Source organism: Takifugu flavidus, chromosome 11, assembly GCF_003711565.1.
Source record: "Takifugu flavidus isolate HTHZ2018 chromosome 11, ASM371156v2, whole genome shotgun sequence".
Classification (NCBI taxonomy): Eukaryota; Metazoa; Chordata; class Actinopteri; order Tetraodontiformes; family Tetraodontidae; genus Takifugu; species Takifugu flavidus.
In genome coordinates this window covers 7,156,642-7,179,904 of record NC_079530.1, presented here as the reverse complement: position 1 = coordinate 7,179,904, position 23,263 = coordinate 7,156,642, and the positions used below count along the sequence as shown (strand labels likewise).

General features: G+C 40.6%; 3 protein-coding genes and 1 non-coding gene across 5 annotated transcripts; all 4 read left to right on the top strand.

Annotated features, from left to right (window-relative positions):
- Positions 1-338: 338 nt before the first annotated feature.
- Positions 339-4,286, top strand: LOC130534333 (homeobox protein Hox-D9b). The gene is made up of 2 exons (XM_057048391.1): positions 339-1,931; positions 2,725-4,286. Exons 1-2 carry the CDS (start codon positions 1,271-1,273, stop codon positions 2,967-2,969), a joined length of 906 nt encoding a protein of 301 aa, XP_056904371.1. The 5' UTR covers positions 339-1,270; the 3' UTR covers positions 2,970-4,286.
- A 1,257-nt stretch (positions 4,287-5,543) lies between these two features.
- Positions 5,544-5,615, top strand: trnaq-cug (transfer RNA glutamine (anticodon CUG)). Its single transcript has one exon. It is a non-coding gene; the product is annotated as a tRNA-Gln (tRNA).
- A 7,713-nt stretch (positions 5,616-13,328) lies between these two features.
- On the top strand, positions 13,329-17,557 carry LOC130534336 (homeobox protein Hox-D4b). The gene is made up of 2 exons (XM_057048396.1): positions 13,329-15,843; positions 16,352-17,557. The coding sequence occupies exons 1-2, from the start codon at positions 15,405-15,407 to the stop codon at positions 16,660-16,662; spliced, it is 750 nt and encodes a 249-aa protein (XP_056904376.1). The 5' UTR covers positions 13,329-15,404; the 3' UTR covers positions 16,663-17,557.
- A 1,046-nt stretch (positions 17,558-18,603) lies between these two features.
- Positions 18,604-21,949, top strand: mtx2 (metaxin 2). 2 transcript variants are annotated; one of them, XM_057048394.1, is made up of 10 exons: positions 18,604-18,771; positions 19,487-19,534; positions 19,628-19,674; positions 19,821-19,893; positions 19,979-20,055; positions 20,169-20,261; positions 20,358-20,396; positions 20,483-20,608; positions 20,711-20,787; positions 21,352-21,949. In XM_057048394.1, exons 1-10 carry the CDS (start codon positions 18,732-18,734, stop codon positions 21,509-21,511), a joined length of 780 nt encoding a protein of 259 aa, XP_056904374.1. In that variant the 5' UTR covers positions 18,604-18,731; the 3' UTR covers positions 21,512-21,949. The 2 variants fall into 2 exon arrangements, with proteins under 2 accessions (XP_056904374.1, XP_056904375.1); XM_057048395.1 differs by having other exon boundaries at positions 18,607-18,771; positions 19,631-19,674.
- Positions 21,950-23,263: the final 1,314 nt, after the last annotated feature.

Below are 23,263 nucleotides of genomic sequence, written 5' to 3'. Positions count from 1 at the left end.
TGTCCTGCTTCAGGTTATACGTTTCATTGAACACAGGGGTCAGAACCTACACACAGTCGGACCACTTTCCAGTGAGCATGTGAGCGCCAAAACAGTCAGCAAACCAGAAAGAAAGCATCGGTTGCAATACTTTTTATCTGCATAATGCAGCTAACACACGGGAAACGCACCTCGTAACACCAGACACTGTAGCAATGCAGCAACACATGAGGGTGGAACACTGATGGGCTGTGAACTGATTTAGGGTTCAGACCAAAAAAAGAAAATCTGAATTTAGGGTGAATTCAGTGATGCATTAAACTGTGTGCTGAATTGAAATGAAGTGTCATCAGAGCAAACTTGCATTCACCATCAATTAATGTGCCTGATGCTGATAATAAAAGACTTTCCAGATTCTAATGGGAAATTTACAGAAGTGCTAGAAAAGGTGCTATGCACACACCAACAAATCTCTTTATTCCCCTCCAGCCAGTGGGACAACACGTCCACACACAATTAGAAATTACTCTTGCAGTGTTTTACTCAAATTGAATATATTTGGAAAAATACCACTTCCTTCAGTAGTTCTTGTTTTTCCCCCAAATTAAAAAACAAAACAACGAACCCATCACATTCAAGTATATCAGACCAATTTCAAAGGTTAAAGTTCTTCAGGACCTGCTCCACACAGATTTGCCAGTTGAATTTTGAGAAATCAAAAGCTACAATGTTGCTTAAAATATATGAAAGTGCGTTTTAATAGAGGAAACGGAATAATCCATATGTAATTCTGAATGAAAGCTCAAGATCAAGGAACATTAGACAAAGAAAAGCCCTTCTCTTCCACACACACGAACACACACACAAAGAGAGAGAGAGAGAAAGAGAGAGAGAGAGAGAGAGAGAGAGAGAGAGAGAGAGAGAGAGAGAGAGAGAGAGAGTAGAGAGCACAACCTTCAAACAAGTTGTAAAGTGCTACCTGCTACCTTTTATTCTGCTTGTAAAGACTTTAAAAGCCCAATTTTGACTTCTCGCCTATGCTCGGACCCATTTGGCAGCATTCCGGGACCATCACATTTCTGAGCAAAAGAATCCACTTGATTTATCTCCTACACTGGGTAAATAAGGTCTAACCATGTGATCCACATTGTGACCAATGGGCAGCCATGAAGAAGGTACGGGCAGGAAAAAAATACTACCATTTTAAGGGAGGATGGAAGCCACTATACCAGCCCCTCTAACATTTTACAGTTACACTTAAGTGTCGTTTTATTGGAATAATAAAATAAACATGTCGCTAACGAATTATTATTCCATGATGGGGCTGCAGACTGATGAGCCGTATGGTGCGCATTTTATCCCGGGAGGTTTGCAGGGTTCGTCGGTCGGATGCGCAAAACCAGTCCGAGGATCGGAGGAAGAGGATGGGACCACCGGCTCACACATTCCTGATTTTTCACATTTATCCAATAAGCAAACGAGCCTGAATGGATTTTCCTCTTGGACAAACACCGCGAATCCCACCTCATCGTCCTCTCCGCAGCTGCATTCCACCCCGAGCCATTTCCAAACACATCACTTTCTGAGTCACCACCACCCCTACTACGGCCCCCAGACGCAGACCCACACCGAGCACGTCGCATCTTCCGCGGCGAGCGAGAGCAGATTCGTCCGCAGCTGGGAAGGAGCTCCGGCCCCGGAGGTAAATCTTTCTCATGTGTCTGAGGAGTTCCAGGCGTGCGTCCCCCCTCAGACCGGCCTCCCCAGTCCCAGACAGACCTTCGACGACGTGAAACCAGAGAATTCACCGGCCCCACATGACAGCCCCGCGGATTCCAGCTTCGACAGACCGACAGAGGTGGTCCTGGAACGGCTGGGAGCCGCCGAGGAACCGAAGAAGAAGCCAGAGCGCAAGAAAGACGGCGAGGAGAGAAAAACGCAGACGAACGCTGGTAAAAATCGACTGAAGAATGTTTATTTGTGTGTGTGTGTGTGTGTGTGGTGTGTGTGTGTGTGTGTGTGTGGTGTGTGTGTGTGTGTGTGTGTGTGTGTGTGTGTGTGTGTGTGTGTGTGTGTGTGTTGGACAGAGAGGAGAGGAAGAACGTGGGCTAAGCAAGTGTCTGTGACTTTTATAGCCCTATAAATGTCGTGTAAACGGTAAAATATAAAACTTTATTGTCCATTATTATAATTAAGCTGCTGTTGCTGTTATTCAGTTTGTCGAGAAAGAAAATGCAGCATTTCTGGAAGAAAATTTGATTCTTCCAGAAAGTTTTCCCCTGTTATTTACTTTATAAGATGGTAAGCTTTTTAGGGGGAAATGGCACCCGAAGAAAGTTCAAGATCATAAAAAATCAATTAGTGACTGGTTTCAGTTGTTATTTTCAGTTACTTCTGTTTAACCTTAAACAACAATTTCAGTGGATTTAAACAGAACTGAGAAGGAACCCCTTATTAACGCCGTTTTCTTTAATAACAAGAACTTAAAGATATTTGAGTCAAATAGGTAAATGATAGAAGACCCTACATTTATTTTAATTAGGCGTGAAGTTAGTGGCGTGCTCGGTGCAACAATTTATAACTAAATCTGAGCATGAATATAAAACGGAAACGAATAAGGTCCTAGCTGTGGTTAAAACGTGTTTCCCTTTCTAATGATCCAAAAGTTGCAGGCTCATAAAATGTCTTCCGGATCTTTGTTTTTTTCAGTTCTGCGGAATCAGTTTTTTTTTTCCATCACTGCAGAGAATCCATCAGTGAGTTGGATCCACGCAAAGTCCACCCGGAAGAAAAGGTGTCCTTACACCAAACACCAGACCCTGGAGCTGGAGAAGGAGTTCCTGTACAACATGTACCTGACCAGGGATCGGCGGCTGGAGGTAGCGGGACTCTTAAATCTGACCGAGCGGCAGGTTAAAATCTGGTTCCAGAACAGGCGGATGAAGATGAAGAAGCTGATGATGCGGGACAGGAGGAGTGTGAACCAATGAGGCTCCGTCGAGCCCAACACCTCTGCCCTCCTCTGCGTCATCTTTTTTTATTGTCGGTGTAGAAATCCTCCATCTGCATGTGGAAGACAGAGCATCCAACCGGAAGTGTAAATAAAAGAACGCGCCATTTAAAAGGAAATAGTTAGAATCGTAGTTGTATCGACGGCTTTACTGCTTTTTTTTTTTTTTATTTTAAAAAACACATCTGTTTTTGCTAAGCTCGTACCTCATGTGTCCAAGTTTACTGGCGCATAGTTGACTTCACATAAATTTCCTGAACTCTCTGCCAAAATGCAAAGTGTCCTCATAAAAGCTGCGCTCGGTGTGCCAGATGAGCCTGATCTCATGTCTGAGCACCTGTCTGTTATTCTCTGTAAAGCTAGTCTATAGATAAAATAAATAAATAACAATATGACGCCTCAAACCTAGAATAAGTGCCTAAAAATAAGAAAAACCTGGCCAGATTTATTTTAAAATACAAAAGTTTATGTCATTGGTTTGAAATGCTTTAGTTTCTGCTTCGCACAGGCCGAATTTGAAAGTGCTATTTTGACATGGAATCCGCAGAGATCACGCACACAAATGTGAATTTCCAACATGTTAAACTGATTTTTTTTAAAAATCTATTTAAAGGTGCTGCTTCGCGAGCACTTTTATGGGCATGTTATTTATGAGAAAAGTGTTTTATTTGTGTTTTGTAATAATTTGCTTTTGTATTGCTAGATTGTGACCAGGAGTAATCGACCTGTGTCATGATGTCATCCAAAAAAAAGAATATATCCATTCAGAAACTGGAGAGATGTCGTGGGATGTTTTGCTAAAATGCATTCAAGATCAGCATTTATTCCGATTAAACATTGAAAGAAGCTAGAAAAACAGGCCGATTCAAGAGCACTCTATAAACCGAGATATAATGGACTTGTTTTCTTTATTTTGCTATTTTTTTATATTCCGATTATGTACCGAGGATATTCGTCGCCGTTGTTGTTGTTGCTATTGTTGTTGTTATAGCCTGTTCTGTGTGTTACAAATGCTCATTTATTATTATATAAATAATATCACACACGCACACACACACACATACACACACACACACACACACCACACACACACACACACACACACACACCTCTATTACCTCTGCAAACGCAATATCGAACGTATTTAAGTCTTTGAATGTGTTCCGTCAGGATTTAACAGGCTATGTTAGCCTATAGCTCACGTGACTGAACTGTCAGACCCCCACCTGGGGAAATGCTGCTTGTGAGGTGTTTTATCATCAACCTGATCCCAATAAAATCTTTGTGTCATTGTTAATTTCGTTCCTGCTTTTTCGAATTATTTTTAAAATTTTATTATATACTCATTTCATGAGATGAGGCTCTTGTATGCGTGTGTGTGTGTGTGTGTGTTGTGTGTGTGTGTGTGTGTGTGTGTGTGTGTGTGTGTGTGTAACATTCTGAGAATTCTGCTCCTTTTTTCGTCAAAGTCAGCTCCTTGTTTGGTTGCCTCATTTATTGCGGTCATAATCTGCGCCTTCCTACTGCAGGGTCATAAAGCAACAGCATGCATTTGGGGAATAAACGTGACTTTCCCCACACTCTTAACACACACAAGCAGAAAGCGGAGAGGCGCAATAAAGTCATTTAGACCAGACAGCATCGCGCAACTATATGGTTTTATTGGACACAACTTCCTGCCTGAGCTTCGTCTGTCTTTTTAAATGTTAAAGTCATTGATGGGACCAGACCAGACAGCCTGTTTCAGACCAAATCATAAAGGATTTCAATGGCCTTAATTGTGAGGGGGAAAGGAAGGGAACTGAAAGCATTTTATGTACAATTATTACAAAGAAAATTCAAAAGAAACACAAACTCTAAGCCGTTTAGCCTAAAATCGAACTATCTATCTAATATCTTACAATTTTCCAATATAGAGGATTAAGGATTATAAAAATACCATAGGTATTGCTAAAATGAATGTTTAAACCTATAATACATTGTTTTAATAAAGCTAATACTGCATTTACATTTACAACAAAGAAAACTCTTCCTGTTCTCAAGAAATGATGTAACAACCACAATTGAAAATTGAAAATACTTTAATTAATTTGCACATTCTTGATTGAGTAATTATATTCCCACCACAATTAAAGAGGGAAGTGAAACGATTCCACAGAGATGCAGCACAAGAACGTCATCTTTGTTCTTTTTAGGTCATGGTTCACTGTCAAAATAACTCATATAAGAAGCTGCAGTGATGGATATAAGAGGATATTCTACAATAGGAGCTCAAACACAACAATCAGAATGAATAATACTCAGTTCACAACAATGTCACAAATATGAGACAATAAACAAAGTAAATGAAATAGTTAGATGTTAACTTTAAAAATAGGAAGGATATATCTGACTGTAACTTTAAAGCGTATACACATATAAATTGTCTAATTATTTTTTTCTTAGACAAATATCGCCGGCAGCGGACAATATATCACTGCCCAAAATGTGTGCAATAACTACCCCGACCACAAGATGGAGTCACCTACCTGGCTGGTGTGATGGCGTTACGCACGGTTCTATGGTGTAATGGTTAGCACTCTGGACTCTGAATCCAGCGATCTGAGTTCAAATCTCAGTAGAACCTTCTTATTTTCCTCACAAGCTTGTCTTTATACAACACAATGTTCTTAATTGCAAAAAATATGGGCGCTTATAGGTGGGTGTAGGTTTGTCCTTTTCCAGATTAGGATTTTTCACATATTTAAATATTTGATTTTGAAGCTCGGGTGCTAAGGATGAGCTTCCCCTCCATACATCTAGTTCATCTTTACCTTTTTAAATGCATGTTTTAGATCATTATTTCAAATGCAAGGATCTCTTCATCTATATTAGTTTTGAAAATATGTCTTCAAAGAAAAAAACGATACAATAAAAATGTAAGGTCAAATAATAGTCAAAACCACTACATTTGTACATTCGGTCGAGTTTTGTTTCAGAGGAAAGTATTTAGTAACGTGCTTGTCTTATTAATAGTTATCTAAAAACTGTCTTTGTAGCTTAAAACGTATCACGTATTTTTTGTCGGGCTGAAATAGAGTCATACACTTTAAAGAAAGAATCTCAATATAAAAAAATCATCAAGACAAACAAGACTTTTTTTTTATTAGGATTAATAAGAATTGTGTCACGGTGAGTTAATTTGACTTTGTGTGTCTTCTGCCCCCAAGTGGTCAAATATTTGTATTGTTATTGCAAGTTTAATCGGTCTTTTTTAATAAAGATTTGGTCTGAAGTTGTTCTCCAATTATCGAGACTGAAAGTAGTTATTTCGCCCTTTAACAAATTCATAAGGTCTAGAAATCTTAAGGCTAATTTGAATAAAAGGCGTCAGCATTAGAAATACATTTTTCAATAGTCGTCTTGTGTGTTTTGAATGGAAAAACAAAAATAATCTAATAACTACCATGAGTTATAGGGGATAAAACACATCTTTATATTATCTAAACAGACAAGAGTGGGAGACTGTTCAATTTTACTCATTTAAAAAGTATTTATTCATTTTACTATTTTTAGAGTGTATAAGAATTTTTACATTTACCGCCCACATCGCGCAGCTCTCCCAAACACCCAAATACATTAGAACAATAACGAAACAATTGTGTTTTTAAATCCTTGGCTGGATGTGAAGGCTTGTCTGGAATGTTTGACACTCAACAATTTAAGTGATCTGTTGGCTGCGACGTTTTAAACTGTTTCAGTCGTCAAAAAAAGAGGAATATAGTCGTGACGCTTTTGTATTATGGGTTGTTTCTGAGGAGGTGCCGCCGAAATATGCAGCAACATTTATAGCAATATTTTCCAGAGTCGGTGGGGGGGTTTTCTTTCCAATTTCAATGCACCAGGTGGAATATAATGTGAAACACACCTCTGAGTTGCCATTTCTGCTTGATTTTGTCCGAAAATATCCCACAGCTCTTTGAAAATGAGCTCCTGACCGCAGCTGCATCTAATTCTCCTTTCCGTCCGTGTGATTTACACACACACACACACACACACACACAGACATATACACAGGGGTCATAAAACCGGTTTACGAGCCGAATCTCGCGACCATTGGACACGAGCGGTCATGTGTGCGCGTGCTGCCAGCGTTACCTCACGCGCCACCGCTGTCTCCAGATCCCCGCGCGCCACGATGGACGCTATCTTCATATTTTCGCTTGAGGATTCTCACAAAACCTCTGAAACCCGGCTTTTAATGGTCATATTAATTACAGATTGAACGATGCACCAACAGAATATGTTGAACATGAATGAGAATAAAATGTTGCAAAAATTAATCTCCCCCCACTTTCACCCCCTTCCCCCCTCCCCCCGACCTAAAAAAGCTGAAATAATGGCATTCATCCGCGAAAGACATGGTACGTTGACGCATCTCCAATGCTTTCTCTCCATTTTTAAACCTATTAATTGTCTGGCTCGTTTCTACCCGCTGTGCTCATTATTGTGCTGTCTTTGGGAATGTTGGCAGGAGGAAGAGGAGGAAGATGGAGTCCAGCAGGCTGCTCACATCAGGTACCAGCACACTCTGACACCTAACACAGCTTCCCAGGGAAGACTGGCAGAACAGGAAATGGTCTTACATGGTCTTTAAAACCTATTAAAAGTACTTTTCATTACATTGTTCTCATGTGAATTCCAGATGAAATTGTCAAAAAAGTAGGCTAAGCGGTTAGTCACAGATTTTCAGGGCAATAGAAACATAAAATATGATGGTGATGAGGGACGTTTCCCTGAAGAAAATGGGAATAATATTAAATGTGAATTTGAGCTGAATATTATTGCAATATCAAAAATATGAAGCACTTGATTATGTGTTTAGCCCTTGCACCCAGATTTAAGTGTTCTTCAACTCAGAAATGTGACTGTTTTATGCCATGAAAGGCATCATTCAACATTCCCTGAAAGGATGACAGAACCGTTTTTAAAAAATAAATAAAATTGTACATATTTGTTATTCCTGTCTTCTAAACTTTCATCTGTTAGGCAAATTCACTTTGTTTTACCTCCACTCAAAAAAGGAAAACAGTTGACAGATGGACTGATAAAGAAGGAAAGTATTCACTGTTTTTCAATGGAAATCTTTTTTTATGAGGGCCGCCTAAGTGTCACACAGACAAAGAGACAGAGTGACAGTTGTTATCCCCCTTTTCCAAATTTTACATTTCTTTATCTTTCTTTGCATGAAGGCACACCCTACGGAGGAAAACAAAGACAGTATTTCACATGGTGCTGCTCAGTCAAGCTGGCACTCAATATTTACAACCCACTGCAATGCAGCAGCAGCAGGTCTGTGTGTCTGTGTGGGACAGAAACAAAGGGACAGAAGGAGATTGGGAAGGCTCTAACACACCGAATGGTAACAACATAAAATGTGAGGGATAGAACCCCACCAGACAGAAACAGAGGTAGAGAGATAAATACATCTCAGCCAGTCTGGATCCCTGCTGGAAGCTTAACAAGAAAACAAAGGTTTGTCTCATTTGGATAGTTCAAAACTGCAAAATGAAGAATGATTCGAGACATGATGCAGAGAACGTGCATTTTGCAACACGGTGCTACTATTATGCACAATAGATATTATGCATGCTTTGCCTTCCAGAACCAACACAGCATTGGTCATCATCATCTGTTACAGGTAAAAACAAAATATCCTACACAAGATATATATTTCCTGCTGAGTAGATTTTATAATTCTAGATTTAAAACGTTCCTTTAACCTTTAAACGTTAAACGTCGGGGTTGTAGTAACATTAACAGCCAGCAGAGGAAAACAACAGCAAAGAAAAAACATAAAAGCTTAGTTCATTCTTTAAATAAATGTAATTTAAAATGTTCTTTTTTGTTGTTGCTAAAGGATTGTCGTGCTTAAGGAACAGCTACATTATCCCATCAATATCAACAAAACCGGAAAAAAAGTATTTAAACTGAAACTGTAGTTTATATTCTAAACGCCAGGTGGCACAAAACAACCGTGCTTCCCTGTACCTTCCACCGGAGGTCAAGGGAACTTTATTCTCCCATTTACCTTGAATGCACCTCGACATACGTCATCTTGGCGCAGTGCTACTGAGACTTTTGGCTCTGGAGGCAATTATAATGCTCCAGCAGCTTGGTGGCGCTATTAGGCAAGGTCGTCGAACCGATGCCCATAAATCCTGGATTCAATTAGGTCTGCGCTGACGCTGTTCAATGAAAAAAAGAGAGAAGATATTGTTCTGACGCGTATTCGTGGATTTTGGGCTTAGTTTTTGCTGAACAAAGGTAAAGAACTAAAGTCGTACAGCATTGCTAAACGAGCAAATAATCATTAAATAATTTTATCCCTTCAATAGTAACGTAATAACACCCAATTTTTAATCATTGTAAAAACATTTAATACATTTTAAAAATGTAAATATTGGTTTAATAACCTGATCCGACACTCAAATGCCTGCAACCGCAGAGGTGACCCGCAGCCGCGCACACACGCTGATGCGCGGTCTGTTTTCACAGACTGGGTTTATGGTTTTATGGCTCCCCATTTACGGAAATCAAAGCAGGAAACAAATGCTTCAAACATTCCTGAAACATCCGGAAAAAATTTAAGCAGCATTAACACTGTGTGTTTTTGGAGGGAACGTCTGCACTGCCAAGCAAATCTTAACTTGAAGAGGTCCTTTACGCACAAAATGCAATTTTTACGCATGGGTTTGGTTTTAGGATGTTAATGAAAATCCATAATCAAGTATTCATGGAAGCGTTATATCATTAAGATAAGAAACTTAAAAATAAAACACTTATATTAAAACCAAATAACACAAGGAAATGGGCAAAACCGTATCTTAAACATATAAAGAACACAAACATGTTTTTTCCCTTCTTGGCGCCATTAAATGCAGTGACTCTGGGTGCACAACCTAATAATTTATGAACGCGGGTGGGAGCAGAGAGGGGGGAAACGTGAGCACGTGACTGTAATAAAGTGTGTTTTATTGCCGGCGCTTTGACAAGCCCCAAAATATAACTCAGACAGAATAGCCGACAGGCGGCCAGATGGGATTGGTAGCCGATATTTGTCCGAAATCAACAAGCTCTAAGAGAAAACAACGGAGATGTTTCAGTGAGGGGGGGAGAGAAAAAGTTCCGTTCTCTCCAGTGGGATTTTACAGTAGCCGACATTCGTGATTTCACGCGAGATCGGAGCAGAACAAGTAAGTGTTTTCATATTTGGCACAGATATGAACTTATGACTGTAAGGGGCAAGGGGGAGGCAGGGGGCGGGGGTGTTGGATCTCTGATCTGGGGAGCCCCAAAGGACCCAGTGAGTGAGGTGGTCCACGGCTCCAGAGATCCACCTGTAGTCCCACAGTTAATCCGGTTAAACCATTCAAAGGTTACAGTTTGGCTGTAAATTCAGCGCGAACATTAATTTTCCCTGCTTTTAAAGGATGTTGTGTTTGAAAGAGGAATCGGGATTCTTTAACAAGTCTGACGTCGAAAAAACACCTTTTTCTAATACGATTAAGGGATTACACTTAAAAATGATAAAACGGTCTTTCCTGGTTGAAATTTTACGGCCTTTCCTAAAAGATATATATTTTGTGAAAGATCTACGCTCAACGCTAGAATAAAACAAACGCATTTTAATTACCTGTAAGAAGAAATAATACCGATAGGTCCTCACTAAATCAAAGGACGCGTGAACTCTGGGTTTTATGTAAAAGAGAAGTCGATTTCTTTATTTTAATAAATGCACGATTGCACCAAAGTGTAGCACCAAAGGCTCATTTTGATGACCGTCACAGGTTATTACTCTTTTATAATCGCAGAAAATCTCCGTCAGTCTGTGAAGGGGATATATGCATGTTTCAGTTGTACAAAGGGATGTGCACGCACAATTAGGAATTGGCATATAACTGCTTTTTTTAATATAATTATTGTGTTATTTATGTATTATTTCAGTATATTTCCAAAATTGTCAAAGATAAAGCGGGATTCTTGTCAAATTGAAAAAAAACCCACATTTTTCTTTACCTCTTTAGCGAATAGATTTTGAATTATATTTATTATTATTATTTAAAGGGAACATTTATTTAAACGGGTGCGTATTGAAATGAAGTCAAAGTCACTTTATTCTTTATTGCTTAGGAAATATGTGCTTCGTTTAAAAGTAACGCCGAATTGAGTTTATATTGAGAGTTATGTCGACCTTTTCGTCACCATGTTTCGGCTGGATGTCGGCTTCAGCCGCACACATACGGGTTCCCAGGCGGGACTGGAGGTCGCTGTTAATGTCTAAACCGGGTTAAAGCTGCACTCAGCTCGGCTTTGACCCGGCAGAGGGCCGGGGGCGGAGGGGTGAGCCGGCGGTCAGCCTGTCTAAGATGAAAAAGTGAAACGACCCCACAAAAAAAGACACATCTGAATGGCTTTATTCCACAGACAGAGGCAACTCTGCCCGGCAAGCGAACCATAAAAGAGCCACATCCAAGAAAGTGTTTACTGATCATCAGTATTAAAGACTCCTGAATCCCAAATGGCAGATTTTCAGAAGAAATAATTGATATTTCATGCATGAACTCAGCTAAAAGGCAGGTATAAATCAATCTATAGGTAGGTGTAGAACAATGGACCCCGCGGCTCCCGCAGGCCGCGTGAACTCTGCGTGGTCCTCAGCTGCGCCCCTGCGTGGCCCTGTCCAGCGCGAGGACTAATGAAACGGTGACGCAGCGGTCAATGATTCTGATTGACCCTGGTGCGACCTGCCGGCAGCTAGGCTACATTCTTCCTGAAGAATGTCCTTTCAACCAGCCGAACACCTCCACCGCCGCGGCCGCGGCCGCTGCTGCCGCCGCTGTTGTTGCCTGTGAAAAAGGGCAGAAGGAGTCCAACAAAGTTCAGATGGAGGCCCATTCAGAAGGTGTGAGCTAATGATTCTCCCATTCAGAAGGACAATCTAGGCTGGAATAATCCTGAAAAATGAAAGTTTTAGGTCAAAGTCCTCTTTTTAAAGACCGGAGCTTGGATTAATAGTTCTGAGCTGAATAGATTTAAGGTGTTTGAAATGCTTCATTACTCACACGTTTCCAATTAATGGTTGACCTTTAAAATGCTTTTGTTTCGGCAAGCAGAGAAGTGAGAAGACTGAGATTGAAGCATTTAATCAGTGAAATGTGAAAATGTCCTGCATTGATTTTAAATGTTTAATAGTTTTAGATGCAAGTCCAAAATGTCCCAGAATGATAGATTTCGTGATTTTGCATGAATGGAATGTTATTTTAAATTTGGTGCCTGGTATTTGAGGCTGTATCTCAAAACAATCTACAGGAATATTAATTGTTTCCTTGTTTTTGAAAGGCCAGCATTTTGTGACTCATTGATAATCACATGACTGACCTGATCTGAACTGGCCTGAGATTGAAGGGCTATTTTTCTAAAGCCCCTTGCAGGACGTTTTAGTGTCCTCCACATTGAACGTAAACCTTTCTGGATTCCTAGTTGGGAAATACAAAATTGGACAAAATGGACCTTGAATGGAGAAACGAGGCAAGGAAATAAAACCCTGCATTTGACAACACCCAACACCGTTGGAATTTTTTTGCTTCTCCACATGATGAATTATGACCGTTTGTTAGCAGCAAAGTTGTCTTCAGGGCTAGGGCGCTTATAAAATTGTCCTTTTTGCTCCTAGGTGAGATGGGTTTATGTGCCAACATTTGCAGTGGACCAGTCTGGATCGCCAAACCAGAAGCCTTTCCCAAAAATGAGGATTTAAAGTTGACATGAAAGCACGGAAGTGTTGTTTTAGCTTCTTCAGATTTGAACTGAGTCTTTTTTCAGACTTCAGTGCTCTTGGTTCTAAATGATCATTAATTGTCTTTGCTCTTTCATGAGACAACTTCTTGTCTCTAGATCTGGTCCAATTTTACACCTATTATACTGTCAAGGCTGCCAGTTTTCTCACTGTGTGCTCACTCGCAGTGATTACTCGCCTGTATTAGAATTAATTCACCTGCATTAATGAGATATTGACTTTAAAAAGCAGCTTCCTGCAAACCAAAAGGCACTTTCAATCACGCAGAAATGCATTAACCTAACTGCTCCCAAATGGATGAAAAGTGCCTTACAGGATTGCAATAAAAACTGTGGTAAGTCTCTGCATGTGCCGATCACGTGACAACACAAGAAGTCCTCAGCAGCAGCCGGTGAGGTGGATCGTCGTCTATAAATACCCTGTAGAACCGAATGTGTGTGCAGCTGACTTGATCACAGATTGGGTTCTAGGGGAGTCTATGGGCGATGAATAATCACTGATGAAATGCTGCTGCAGAACCTCAGCGGGGTTTGCTTGGTGGCTTTAACACTTGTATTTGCAACTATAGCCGTAGAATTAAACTGTCAAACAAGTTGTGGGGTTATTTAATTGTTGACCTTAACTGAACAATCTGGGACTTTTTCATTTCACTGCTGACATTAAAATGACATATAACATCTTATAAAGCAGCCAATGCTAACATTAGCATGGCGTGCTGCATCCCTGGTTGGAGTCAGTGTTATTAAACATGTTGTTGTCCCTGATTGGGATAACCAAAAGGTCAAAGCTATACACAGGTTGACTCAGGAGTGTCAAGAAAGCATGATGATAATGTTTTGGTTGTACATTTGTGTATTTTCTTGACTTCTGCTGAATATATCCAATCAAGCTAAATGTACCTCTCTTTCTGTATAATCTATTTCTAGAAAGAAAGAAAAAACAGAAACTACTGCAAATTGTTATGTTTTATTTACAGTACACATTTTTGTAAGAGAATGTAGGCTATAGATAAATCTTAATAGCAATGGAAGAGGGTTTTTTAAGAGCTGACCAAGGGTTAAAATTCTTCCCAAACACATAGAAATATTTTCAATAACCATTTAAATTGATATAAATACTTTCAAGTTATTATATTGCATTGATGCAAAAGAGGGCATTTCAAAAATGTCATAATACTGACGTTTACCGATTTTATTCCTGATTTAGGGGCTAAATCCACTTATTTCTTGTGTGCTCCACTGAACTGATTACATATCAGATGAGATACCGAGTCCGAAGCTGAAGTTCACTTGCACTTAGTCGTCCTGCCAAGTCTCCAACATCTGTGAGACTGAGACCTCCCAAAATGTCCGAGCAAATCACCCGTTCGCTTGCGTTTATTAGAGCGTTTATTAGCGCGCTGGGTCAATCAAGTGGGATCACATTTACACTTTTTGGCTCAACAGGAGCCCCTCAGCATCCCTGTGCACGTAAGAAGAAATCCAAGTGGATCCGACCCTGACATTTAGGTGGTTTGTTGTGCTCGATAAAAAGCGTAATTTCTTATTGGAAAAACAGAAGGAAGGTCACGAGTATGAACGTCTACCTTCCTGTGAGGGCTTAAAATTGAACACATTCTCAGTCATCTCTTTGTATTTTATATCCAGAATAATTCATTTCTCATCGCATTTTTCTTCGCGCTGGCATCTCTTTTTTCACTTTAAAGACAAGAAACGCATTTTTTTCCCCCTCGATCCATTTAAAGTGGCGTTGGTGGTGGTGCTGAACGGGACACCTCGAGCTGACCCCGGCCTAACAAAGCCTACTACTAGTCACTGTCTGGGAACCTTTTATCTCCCTCTTTGTTATCGGAGGCTTTTCTGTTTTGTTACCCATCCTTTGACTCATCACAAGGCCAAATATGGCCCCGCGCTCCATCAATATGGACCAGATTAATTTTTTCAGCTCCAGCCATCTGTGCGGGGGTAAAAAAGTCATTCAGCTAAAAGTCATAAATCTACAGTCCAGCGCGCTGTCAATGGGAGGGGGTTGGGATTAACAGACAGAAAAGGATAGATAGATAGATAGATAGATAGATAGATAGATAGATAGATAGATAGACAGACAGACAGACAGACAGACAGACAGACAGACAGAGAGAGAGATAGATAGACAGACAGACAGACAGACAGACAGACAGACAGACAGACAGACAGACAGACAGACAGACAGATAGCTAGATAGCTAGATAGCTAGATAGATAGATCAGAATCAGTGAAAATGTGCAGATGTGATGATTAAAAAGATGCTTAGTTGAATTTTTCCACAACAAATCTTCGTTCCTCCGCCCTTGCAGACCCTCATTAACCCCGTAATGAACACTTTTTTTCTTGTTTTAAATGATCCCATTACCTTTGACATAAACAAACCCCAAAGTGCCGACTCTTATTGGTTGGCCGCGGGGTCACGTGACCCGCGTGGCCGTCCGTCTATTTGACAGCCGCAGGATGGCTTGATGCCAGAGGGGGGAAAAGAGACAGAGAGAGGGGAGAGAAAGAAAAATTAGTATTCTCCTACCAGCCTCGCTATAAATCAATCATGGAGTCCTACGTGATGAGCTGTAAATATGCTGAGCCGCAGTTCCCGCCATGTGAAGAAGATTACAGTAATTTTAGTGACCAAGGGGGGTATTACAACAATCCCCAGGACAGTGGCAGTTATGGAGGAGGCTATCAGTCCGTGCAGCCTCCTCCGCCTTCATACGCACCACAACAGAGCAGTTATCATCCACGCTCTGTGCAGGAGCAGCATCGGGAGGATGCGGAGGAGCGCGCTCAACATCCAGCGGCCTCTTTCCCCGGCTACAGAGAGGTAGACGCGCCTGGGAAGCAAGGCTACTCTGCGGGTGACCTGCAGTGCCAGGCCTGGATGACCTGTGCAAAGTCGCCTCAGGTGCAGAGGAAGGTGGTCTGCCACGGGAAGGACAAGTCGCCCATTGTCGTGTATCCGTGGATGAAGAAAGTGCACGTCGCGCAAGGTTAATTTCATCTATCCATTTATCCCTCAGATCTCTGTTTTCTTTCTTTCTTCTTTCTTTCTTTTTTCTTTCTTTCTTTCTTTTTTCTTCTTTCTTCTTTCTTTCTTTCTTTTCTTGCTTATCTTCTTATTTCATTTTCACTCTTATTTCTTTCGCTTTTTCTTTCTTCCATCTTTTCTTTCTTCCTTTTGTGAGGAATCGCTTTTTGTGTTGTTGAGTTATTTATGGGCTCAGCGAGAGTCAGAAAGAATTACAGCCCCTATAAAGTTTTATGGCCCTGCAGTGTATGTGTGTGTGTGTGTGTGTGTGTGCGTGCGTGAAATTGCAAATCTCTGGCGTGCAATCCCACTTCTGGATGCAAAAGGTAGACTGAAACCTAAATAATCGGATAATAAACCAAATTGGTTTTAAAAATAATTTAGCCTGTTGCAAATGTTGTTTTCTGTCACACTTGTATTTATTAAATAAGGAAACGAAGTGGAAATTAAATTTCAATTCTCTCTAACAGTGAATCCAAACCACCCGGGCCCGGAGCCAAAGCGTTTGCGGACGGCCTATACGCGCCAGCAGGTCCTGGAGCTGGAGAAGGAGTTCCACTTCAGCCGCTACCTGACGCGCCGCCGTCGCGTCGAAGTGGCGCACACGCTGTGCCTGAGCGAGCGGCAGGTGAAAGTGTGGTTCCAAAACCGACGCATGCGTTGGAAAAAGGACAACAAGCTGCCGAACACAAAGGGACGGAGCAAAAACAAGAAAACAACGGACAGCAACAACAACAACAGCGGCGGCGCCACCAGCGTGAAGGCGGCGATCACCGTGTGAACACGTCAGGCGGCCGTCACGGTCGCACGTTCGCGCTCCAAACGGGTGTTTCTGCGTGGATCCAGGGTGACAGGGGTCCTAAAACAATTCCAAAAATAAGCCCAGGCTAGTTCTAGTTTTCATTACAATTTATTTTAATGTGTGGTTTAGAAGTGATCGGATTTTAGTTAGGAATGAATCAATTTGATAGCCCGATAACTTTGGAGAAACTAGCGAAATGTTTACAGTTTATTGCGCCAAAATTGTCGTAAAAAAGGAAAGGATTGTATCTTTTGGAGAAAACAGGGTTTTTTTTCCTACAGGGTAAGCAAAATACAGGGTTTTATATTAGTTACATAAACGACGAAACTTCCTAATTTATGAAAATGCACATTACCAAAATGTTGTTTCCACGAACTGGCGCTTAAAAGAGGGCCAAAGAACAACACAAAGTCTTTTTTTTTGCAGAAAGGCTTAAAGGTTTTTATATATCTTGTACATAGAAGAGCGCGAGCACATTTATAGGATATTTGCCATAGCATATAGGGTTTTTTGTTTTTTTTTTTACGCGTGAACGTTATATTAATTTTGCATACATTTGTATCTTATTCTGGAACAATAGAGTGTAAAAACTTAAAATTGAAAATTTATGCATTTTCTCAGGGTAATAGCAATTTCAGCGGCAAGATTTTTGTCGATTCAGCCAGCAGAATAAGCCCAATACATTTTCAAAAATACGCTTCGGTCTTCATTCCAGTTCAATATGCTATTGCTGCATCGTCTTACGCCAGTACTTATTTGTTTGTATTTTTTATATTCTGAATAGCAACCTGCAATTAATTATCTTTTTGTCCAGCCTGAAATTATTAAAAATGAAAAGTTCTTCCAAAACATTTTTTGGAAACTTTGACACTCCCAGCTATTTCCCCTGTCTTTTTACACACACACACACACACACACACACACACACACACACACACACACACACACACACACACACACGCAGGCATGCACAAACTAGCAGTCCATGTTTTGTACGGAAACATTGCGTAAAAATGCTGTAATTAACGTTAGAAACAATATGACCGGAATAAATCTAGGGTCACGTTGTCACGTTTATTAATGAGATGAGAAAACATACGAATTAGTTCATATCAAATTCAATAAATAGATAAATAAATAAACAAACACACTGTCGCGACCTTGTTCACAAATATTAAAATTTACATAAACGCTATCATATCAACACTCGTAATTTCACCAGCCACGCATTGTTTACTCACAACACATGGCGTATAAACTGTGTGTATGTGTGTGTGAGGGAGGGAGAGGGGGAGAGACAGAAAGACAGACAGAGAAAGAGAGAGAGAGAGAGAGGGAGCAAAAGGGAGCGATGTGGGATGTAAGGGGAAATGTGAAGCTTTAATTGGTGGCTTCCGGTCGAGACAAGGTTAAATGTGCAGGAAACTGGCTGACACGGAGATCCACCACATAGCTGATAAATCAGGCCAACAACAGTCCAAAATATTCCCTCAGGTCTGAGAGGTCTGCGGTAGCAAAAGGGCAGCCACAGAGAAGTGGCTTTCCCCCCTTCCTCTTTCTGCTGGAGAAACTCTCACAATAGTTACGCATATAAATATTTTTTTCACCCTTCAAAGACGACGATTAACATTCACGCACGTTCATTAAGCCTTGACTTTTAAATTCAGTTTTATACCCGCATTGTGATTAAAATATCCAAGTGCATTAGTCGTTCGTATAAAGATTACTAAGCACATGCTTATGTAACGTTTGCTCACTGCAGTTTATAGCGATAATTCCATATTGACGCATAAAATTGTTGCTTTGCAATGTGCTTTCCTGTCCATTTTATAGTAGTGAAACAGGAGCGCCCCCGTTTGTCTGAATCTGGTCGCATTATCTCTCAAGCGTTATGCGGAACTGTCGACGGTGTCGCGCATTTTCCTCCGAACATTAATAGCGGACGGACCAGCCTGTGACTGATGAACAAGCCCTTGCCCTTAAACCTGTCGTGAAATTGCGTTTCTTTCCAATATTATACTACCAATTTGCAATATAGTCACGTTACAATGTCTCTTGCGGCAGAGGCTTTCGTGTCACAGATAGCAGGTAACGTATTTACTTTTCTCGGAGTATTTATCATTGTGTGTTAAGCTAGCTTGAACCAGCTAATACTTAAGAACTTGTTTCCTGTCCTTCATGTTTATCAAATGCAAAGATGTGGCCATTACCTTCTAACTTCGCGGACTTGATTTCTTACTGTTGTTTCCACCATTTTCTTTTTAGTAACTCATGATTTGCTCTGGGTAAATCAAATACCAGATGTGTGCTTAGTGGCTAGCTGAGTGTAGCATAAACAGAGGGCAGCAGTCTCAAGGACCACTGGAGTGGGAATTTGTGAATGACGTAACAAAACCATACAATTTACCTATGTAATGCTGCTCAAGCCTAAATTAATCCGCCACTTTTTAATCGGCGACAGACGCTAACAGGTTATAATTTCAATGCAACAAAGATATGACAGCATAAACCATTATTGTTGCCTCTGTGTTGCACCTCTGTCATTCGTTGCAGCTGTTTCGAGTTATTCAGCATTACTAAACGGGTTAAAATTGTTTATTCGGTAACATATGGACCTAGCATTCAGTGCCATTTAGGGTCGTCCAATTCATTCATAAAACATGATGAAACAAGATTTAAACTAGTAAAAAGAATCTGTCCCTTTAAGACTGATTAACCTTCCTCGTGTGTGTGTGTGTGTGTGTGTGTGTGTGTGTGTGTGTGTGCGCGCGCGCGTGTGTGAATCTGTTTTTTTTCTTGACAGCTGCTGAGCCTTGGCCTGAAAGTGCAACCTTGTATCAGCCTCTGAAGGGTCAGTCCATTTATGAGTTGTCAGTAGAAAAGCTGCAGCCATCACTCTGGCTTAATTCTGCCTTTATATGCGCTTCTCTTTTTTTCCCCCTAGAAGATCAGGTTCTGCTGTCAGACTGCGCCTCTTCTCTTGCTGTCCAGGTAAAGTTTTTGTTCATTTAACTTTAGTGAATGCTATTTGTAATAGACCTACAATATCACCATGAAATGTTTTTGTAGTTTTAGGATTTGATGCATTTTCCCAGGGTTTGTGCAGACTGACCAGGTCTTGTTTCTCTCCTATGCAGACCTACCTCAGGATGTGCGGTCTTCCGGTGGAGGTGATGTACAGAGCAAATGCAGAATACATGTCCCCTTCAGGTTCGTCTGTATGCTGTTGCACCAGTGCCTTTTATAGATTTTGTATTGTTGCTTTGGGGACGCTGTGTTTTATTTCCGTCTGCAGGTAAAATTCCCTTCATCCATGTGGGGAATCAGGTGGTGTCAGAACTTGGGCCAATAGTGCAGTTCACCAAAGCAAAGGTGCGTTTGTTGGTTGTATTAAGGCTTTATATGTTCTAAGTTGTGAACAGTTATCAACAGCAGTCGATAAAAGCAAAAGCGTTGATGATTTGAGGGGATGTTTGGTTTCTCAGGGTCATTCTTTGAGCGACGGCTTAGATGATGTTCAGAGAGCTGAAATGAAAGCGTATATGGAGCTGGTCAACAACATGCTTCTAACCGCTGAGGTATGCACAGATAAAAGCAAATGTTTGTGATCGTACATCAAGAAGTGCTTTCTGGTGTTTCTCCATCCATTTTAAAAAAAGTTCTTTTCATCACAGTTGTACATCCAGTGGTGTGATGATGCCACAGCAACAGGGGTTTGTTTGGATTATTTAAAAAAAGATATTGTATATATTTTCATGTATTTATGTATTTTTTAATTACTGATGAACGTTTTTTTCAGATCACACGTCCCAGGTACAGCAGTCCGTACTCATGGCCCCTCAGCAGCTTCCTCGCCTATCAGAAGCAGTGGGAGGTTCGCAGGAAGATGAATGCCATTGGCTGGGGAGGAAAAACCCTCGAGCAGGTGAGAAACCACTTTTCACTTGGTGATTTTACTGGGACGCTGCTCCCCATGTGGTTTTACTCTCACAGGAATGTAATAATTTTCTGTTTTTCTATATTGCAGGTTTATGAAGATGTAAATCAGTGCTGCCAGGCTCTCTCCCAAAGACTGGGAACACAACCGTTCTTCTTTAATAAACAGTATGTATCTGTTGTTTCTGACTATCCTGATGTACAGTATATCTTTAGGTTAATTTTGAGCTACTGTACCGTTTTTACCACAACAGAACAACAATCAGATTTAATTTATTGCGTTTGTCTTTATCGCCATCTGGTGGCAGATGTGTGGCATTACAGAACAATGAGGGGAAAACTACAATTGTAATTCATTTCTTTCGATTAGTGGCAGTTTGATTTTTAGTTAAAGGCAGGAATTCAGAAGTTTTTCAAAATAAATTTACTGAAAATGTCGAGTATATTTGGTTGCTCGTAGGCTAAATATTTACAGATGGTGGAGACATTGAACAAAAGATTTGAGATTTCTCTATATTGAACTAAAACTAAACACGAATATCACCTTTTCATCAGTGTCTCCACCATCTGTAAATATTTACAGTGAATACAATTTTGAATGTTATATTCAAAATGGGAATAATTGCAACTTTATTATCAAGTGACTCACCTAATCAATGAAACCAACTAAAATCCATTGAATGAATTGGTTGAATTCCACAGCAATAAACGCTGAGTGCATGTGTGTTACAGGCCTACAGAACTGGACGCTCTGGTATTTGGCCACCTCTTCACCATTCTGACCACCAGACTCACGAGCACAGAGCTGGCAGAGAGAATCAAGAGCCACAGCAACCTGCTGTCCTTTTGCAGACGTATTGAACAGACTTACTTTGAAGACAAAAGTTCCTGAAGGATGGGGGAAAGAAACCCTCTGTTCCCAAACATTCTCTTTTTCTCTGTCATTCCCTTGACGTAGCACGGAAAAGCTAGAACCCGCTTCCATCTTCACATCTCTCCATCTCTGCTTGTACAGTGTTGCATGCTGTTTGGAGCCTTAATGGTCCACATGTGCTTCTTCTTCTGAAGAAACCGTTCTTTTGCAGCCTGAAACCTCATGGACATGAAGAAGTGTTGGTCACATTACTTTTGTCTTTATGAGGAAAAAACACCCTTAATATATTCTTCAAAAGGACGATGGGAATGATTATTTCTTTGTTCTGCTATTGCTTTATTGTGCTAATTATTAGCGCGTAAAATAAGTCACTAAAGTTAACCTGCTGTTTCTTTCATATTGGAATCAATTACAACAACACCACAATTGCAATAAAGGCACAGATTTGAACCCCGAGTAGAGTTTTGCTTTCATGAAGGATCGTTTTGTTTCTGGTCTGAGACAAATGTCGGTCATATTGGCACTAAAAGGCGCCAGTTTGTGCAGCCGACAGATATGGCAAATGTTTATCTTCCTTGTTTCCTGTGAGGTCAAATTATGACCTCTGAACTTTGAGGATGACCGATGCTTCATGGCTGTTTATCTGTAATGGCTGCAAAGTTAGAGGTCACCAGCCAGACATACAGAAAAAAAAAAAAAACTACCCTGGAGACATTTGGTTGACCCCACTTCAGGCTGTGTTCATGGCATGGAACCTCAGGCCATACAGGATTGATTGAAATAAGTTAAAATAGTAATATAACAGAATTTTAATAACGTGATTTTATGGTGGGGTGTAAAAGTAACTAACTGGCTATTAATTAAAAAAAAACGCATCAAATCCCCAAATAAATTTTATTACATGTAACGACAAACAATAACCACCAGAGGGCAGCGTAGATCTGTAAAAGGACGACTGCAGCAAACGTTTGAAACAGGGTTTTTATCACAACATTGCAGAGGGGCGATTTATGTTTAATCTGGGGCACCCTTTAACTCACAACCCTAGAATAAGAAGCGGAAATATACACAAAGCTTTTAAGAGTAAGCATTTTATTTACTTCTACATTCACTGAGTTGAAACCGAAAAACAAAAATAAATAAGCATTTATAATAAGGCGCAGGCGAACACACTCACAGACACTGAGATTGTAATTCTGTTTCTTAATGCATGCTGGGACATGCTGCAAAGAAAAGGAGGAAAACTGAGCTGCTGAATCTGATCTCTGCTTTCCAGATGATGCAACGAAACATTGATCCAACAAATGTTTCAATGAACAACGATGACAGACGTTAACAGACCTATTTTATATCGGCATAGACAATTATCACATGGCCATACCTCCAAATGGAGGTGTAGCTATAGCTGTACGGTGGAATTATTACATCAGTAGGAAAGAAAAACGTCCAAACGGAGGGATTTTTTTTGTTTATCAGTGTGTGTGTTCAAGCTCATGTGCTCCAGTGTGAGGTGTTAAATAACACAACTGGAGGCTATTAATGACACAGTGAGTCATGGTGCACGAGAGTGGGGTGGAGTGGTTCACGTGTGTTTATGCACATGGTGCATATTTGACTGATTCAATAAAACCCAGATGTGATAAGTCACGTCTGCTTCTCTGACCCAGGAATATCAACGTGTGCAGCATCTTCAGGATGACCCGGGTTCCAAAGAACAGGCAGAGATTTACACACTTGTGGAGAAGAGACAGAGCTGTGACAGATCCATAC

What these genes read in the sequence shown, in the direction of transcription:
- LOC130534336 (XM_057048396.1), top strand. Translation starts at nt 15,405, where the DNA reads ATGGAGTCCTACGTGATGAGCTGTAAATATGCTGAGCCGCAGTTCCCG. An exon ending in GAAAGTGCACGTCGCGCAAG is followed by an intron (nt 15,844 to 16,351) that starts GTTAATTTCATC and finishes TCTCTCTAACAG; the next exon opens with TGAATCCAAACCACCCGGGC.
- mtx2 (XM_057048394.1), top strand. Translation starts at nt 18,732, where the DNA reads ATGTCTCTTGCGGCAGAGGCTTTCGTGTCACAGATAGCAG. An exon ending in CTTGTATCAGCCTCTGAAGG is followed by an intron (nt 19,535 to 19,627) that starts GTCAGTCCATTT and finishes TTTTCCCCCTAG; the next exon opens with AAGATCAGGTTCTGCTGTCA. An exon ending in AGAATACATGTCCCCTTCAG is followed by an intron (nt 19,894 to 19,978) that starts GTTCGTCTGTAT and finishes TTCCGTCTGCAG; the next exon opens with GTAAAATTCCCTTCATCCAT.
- LOC130534333 (XM_057048391.1), top strand. Translation starts at nt 1,271, where the DNA reads ATGTCGCTAACGAATTATTATTCCATGATGGGGCTGCAGACTGATGAG. An exon ending in AAAAACGCAGACGAACGCTG is followed by an intron (nt 1,932 to 2,724) that starts GTAAAAATCGAC and finishes CCATCACTGCAG; the next exon opens with AGAATCCATCAGTGAGTTGG.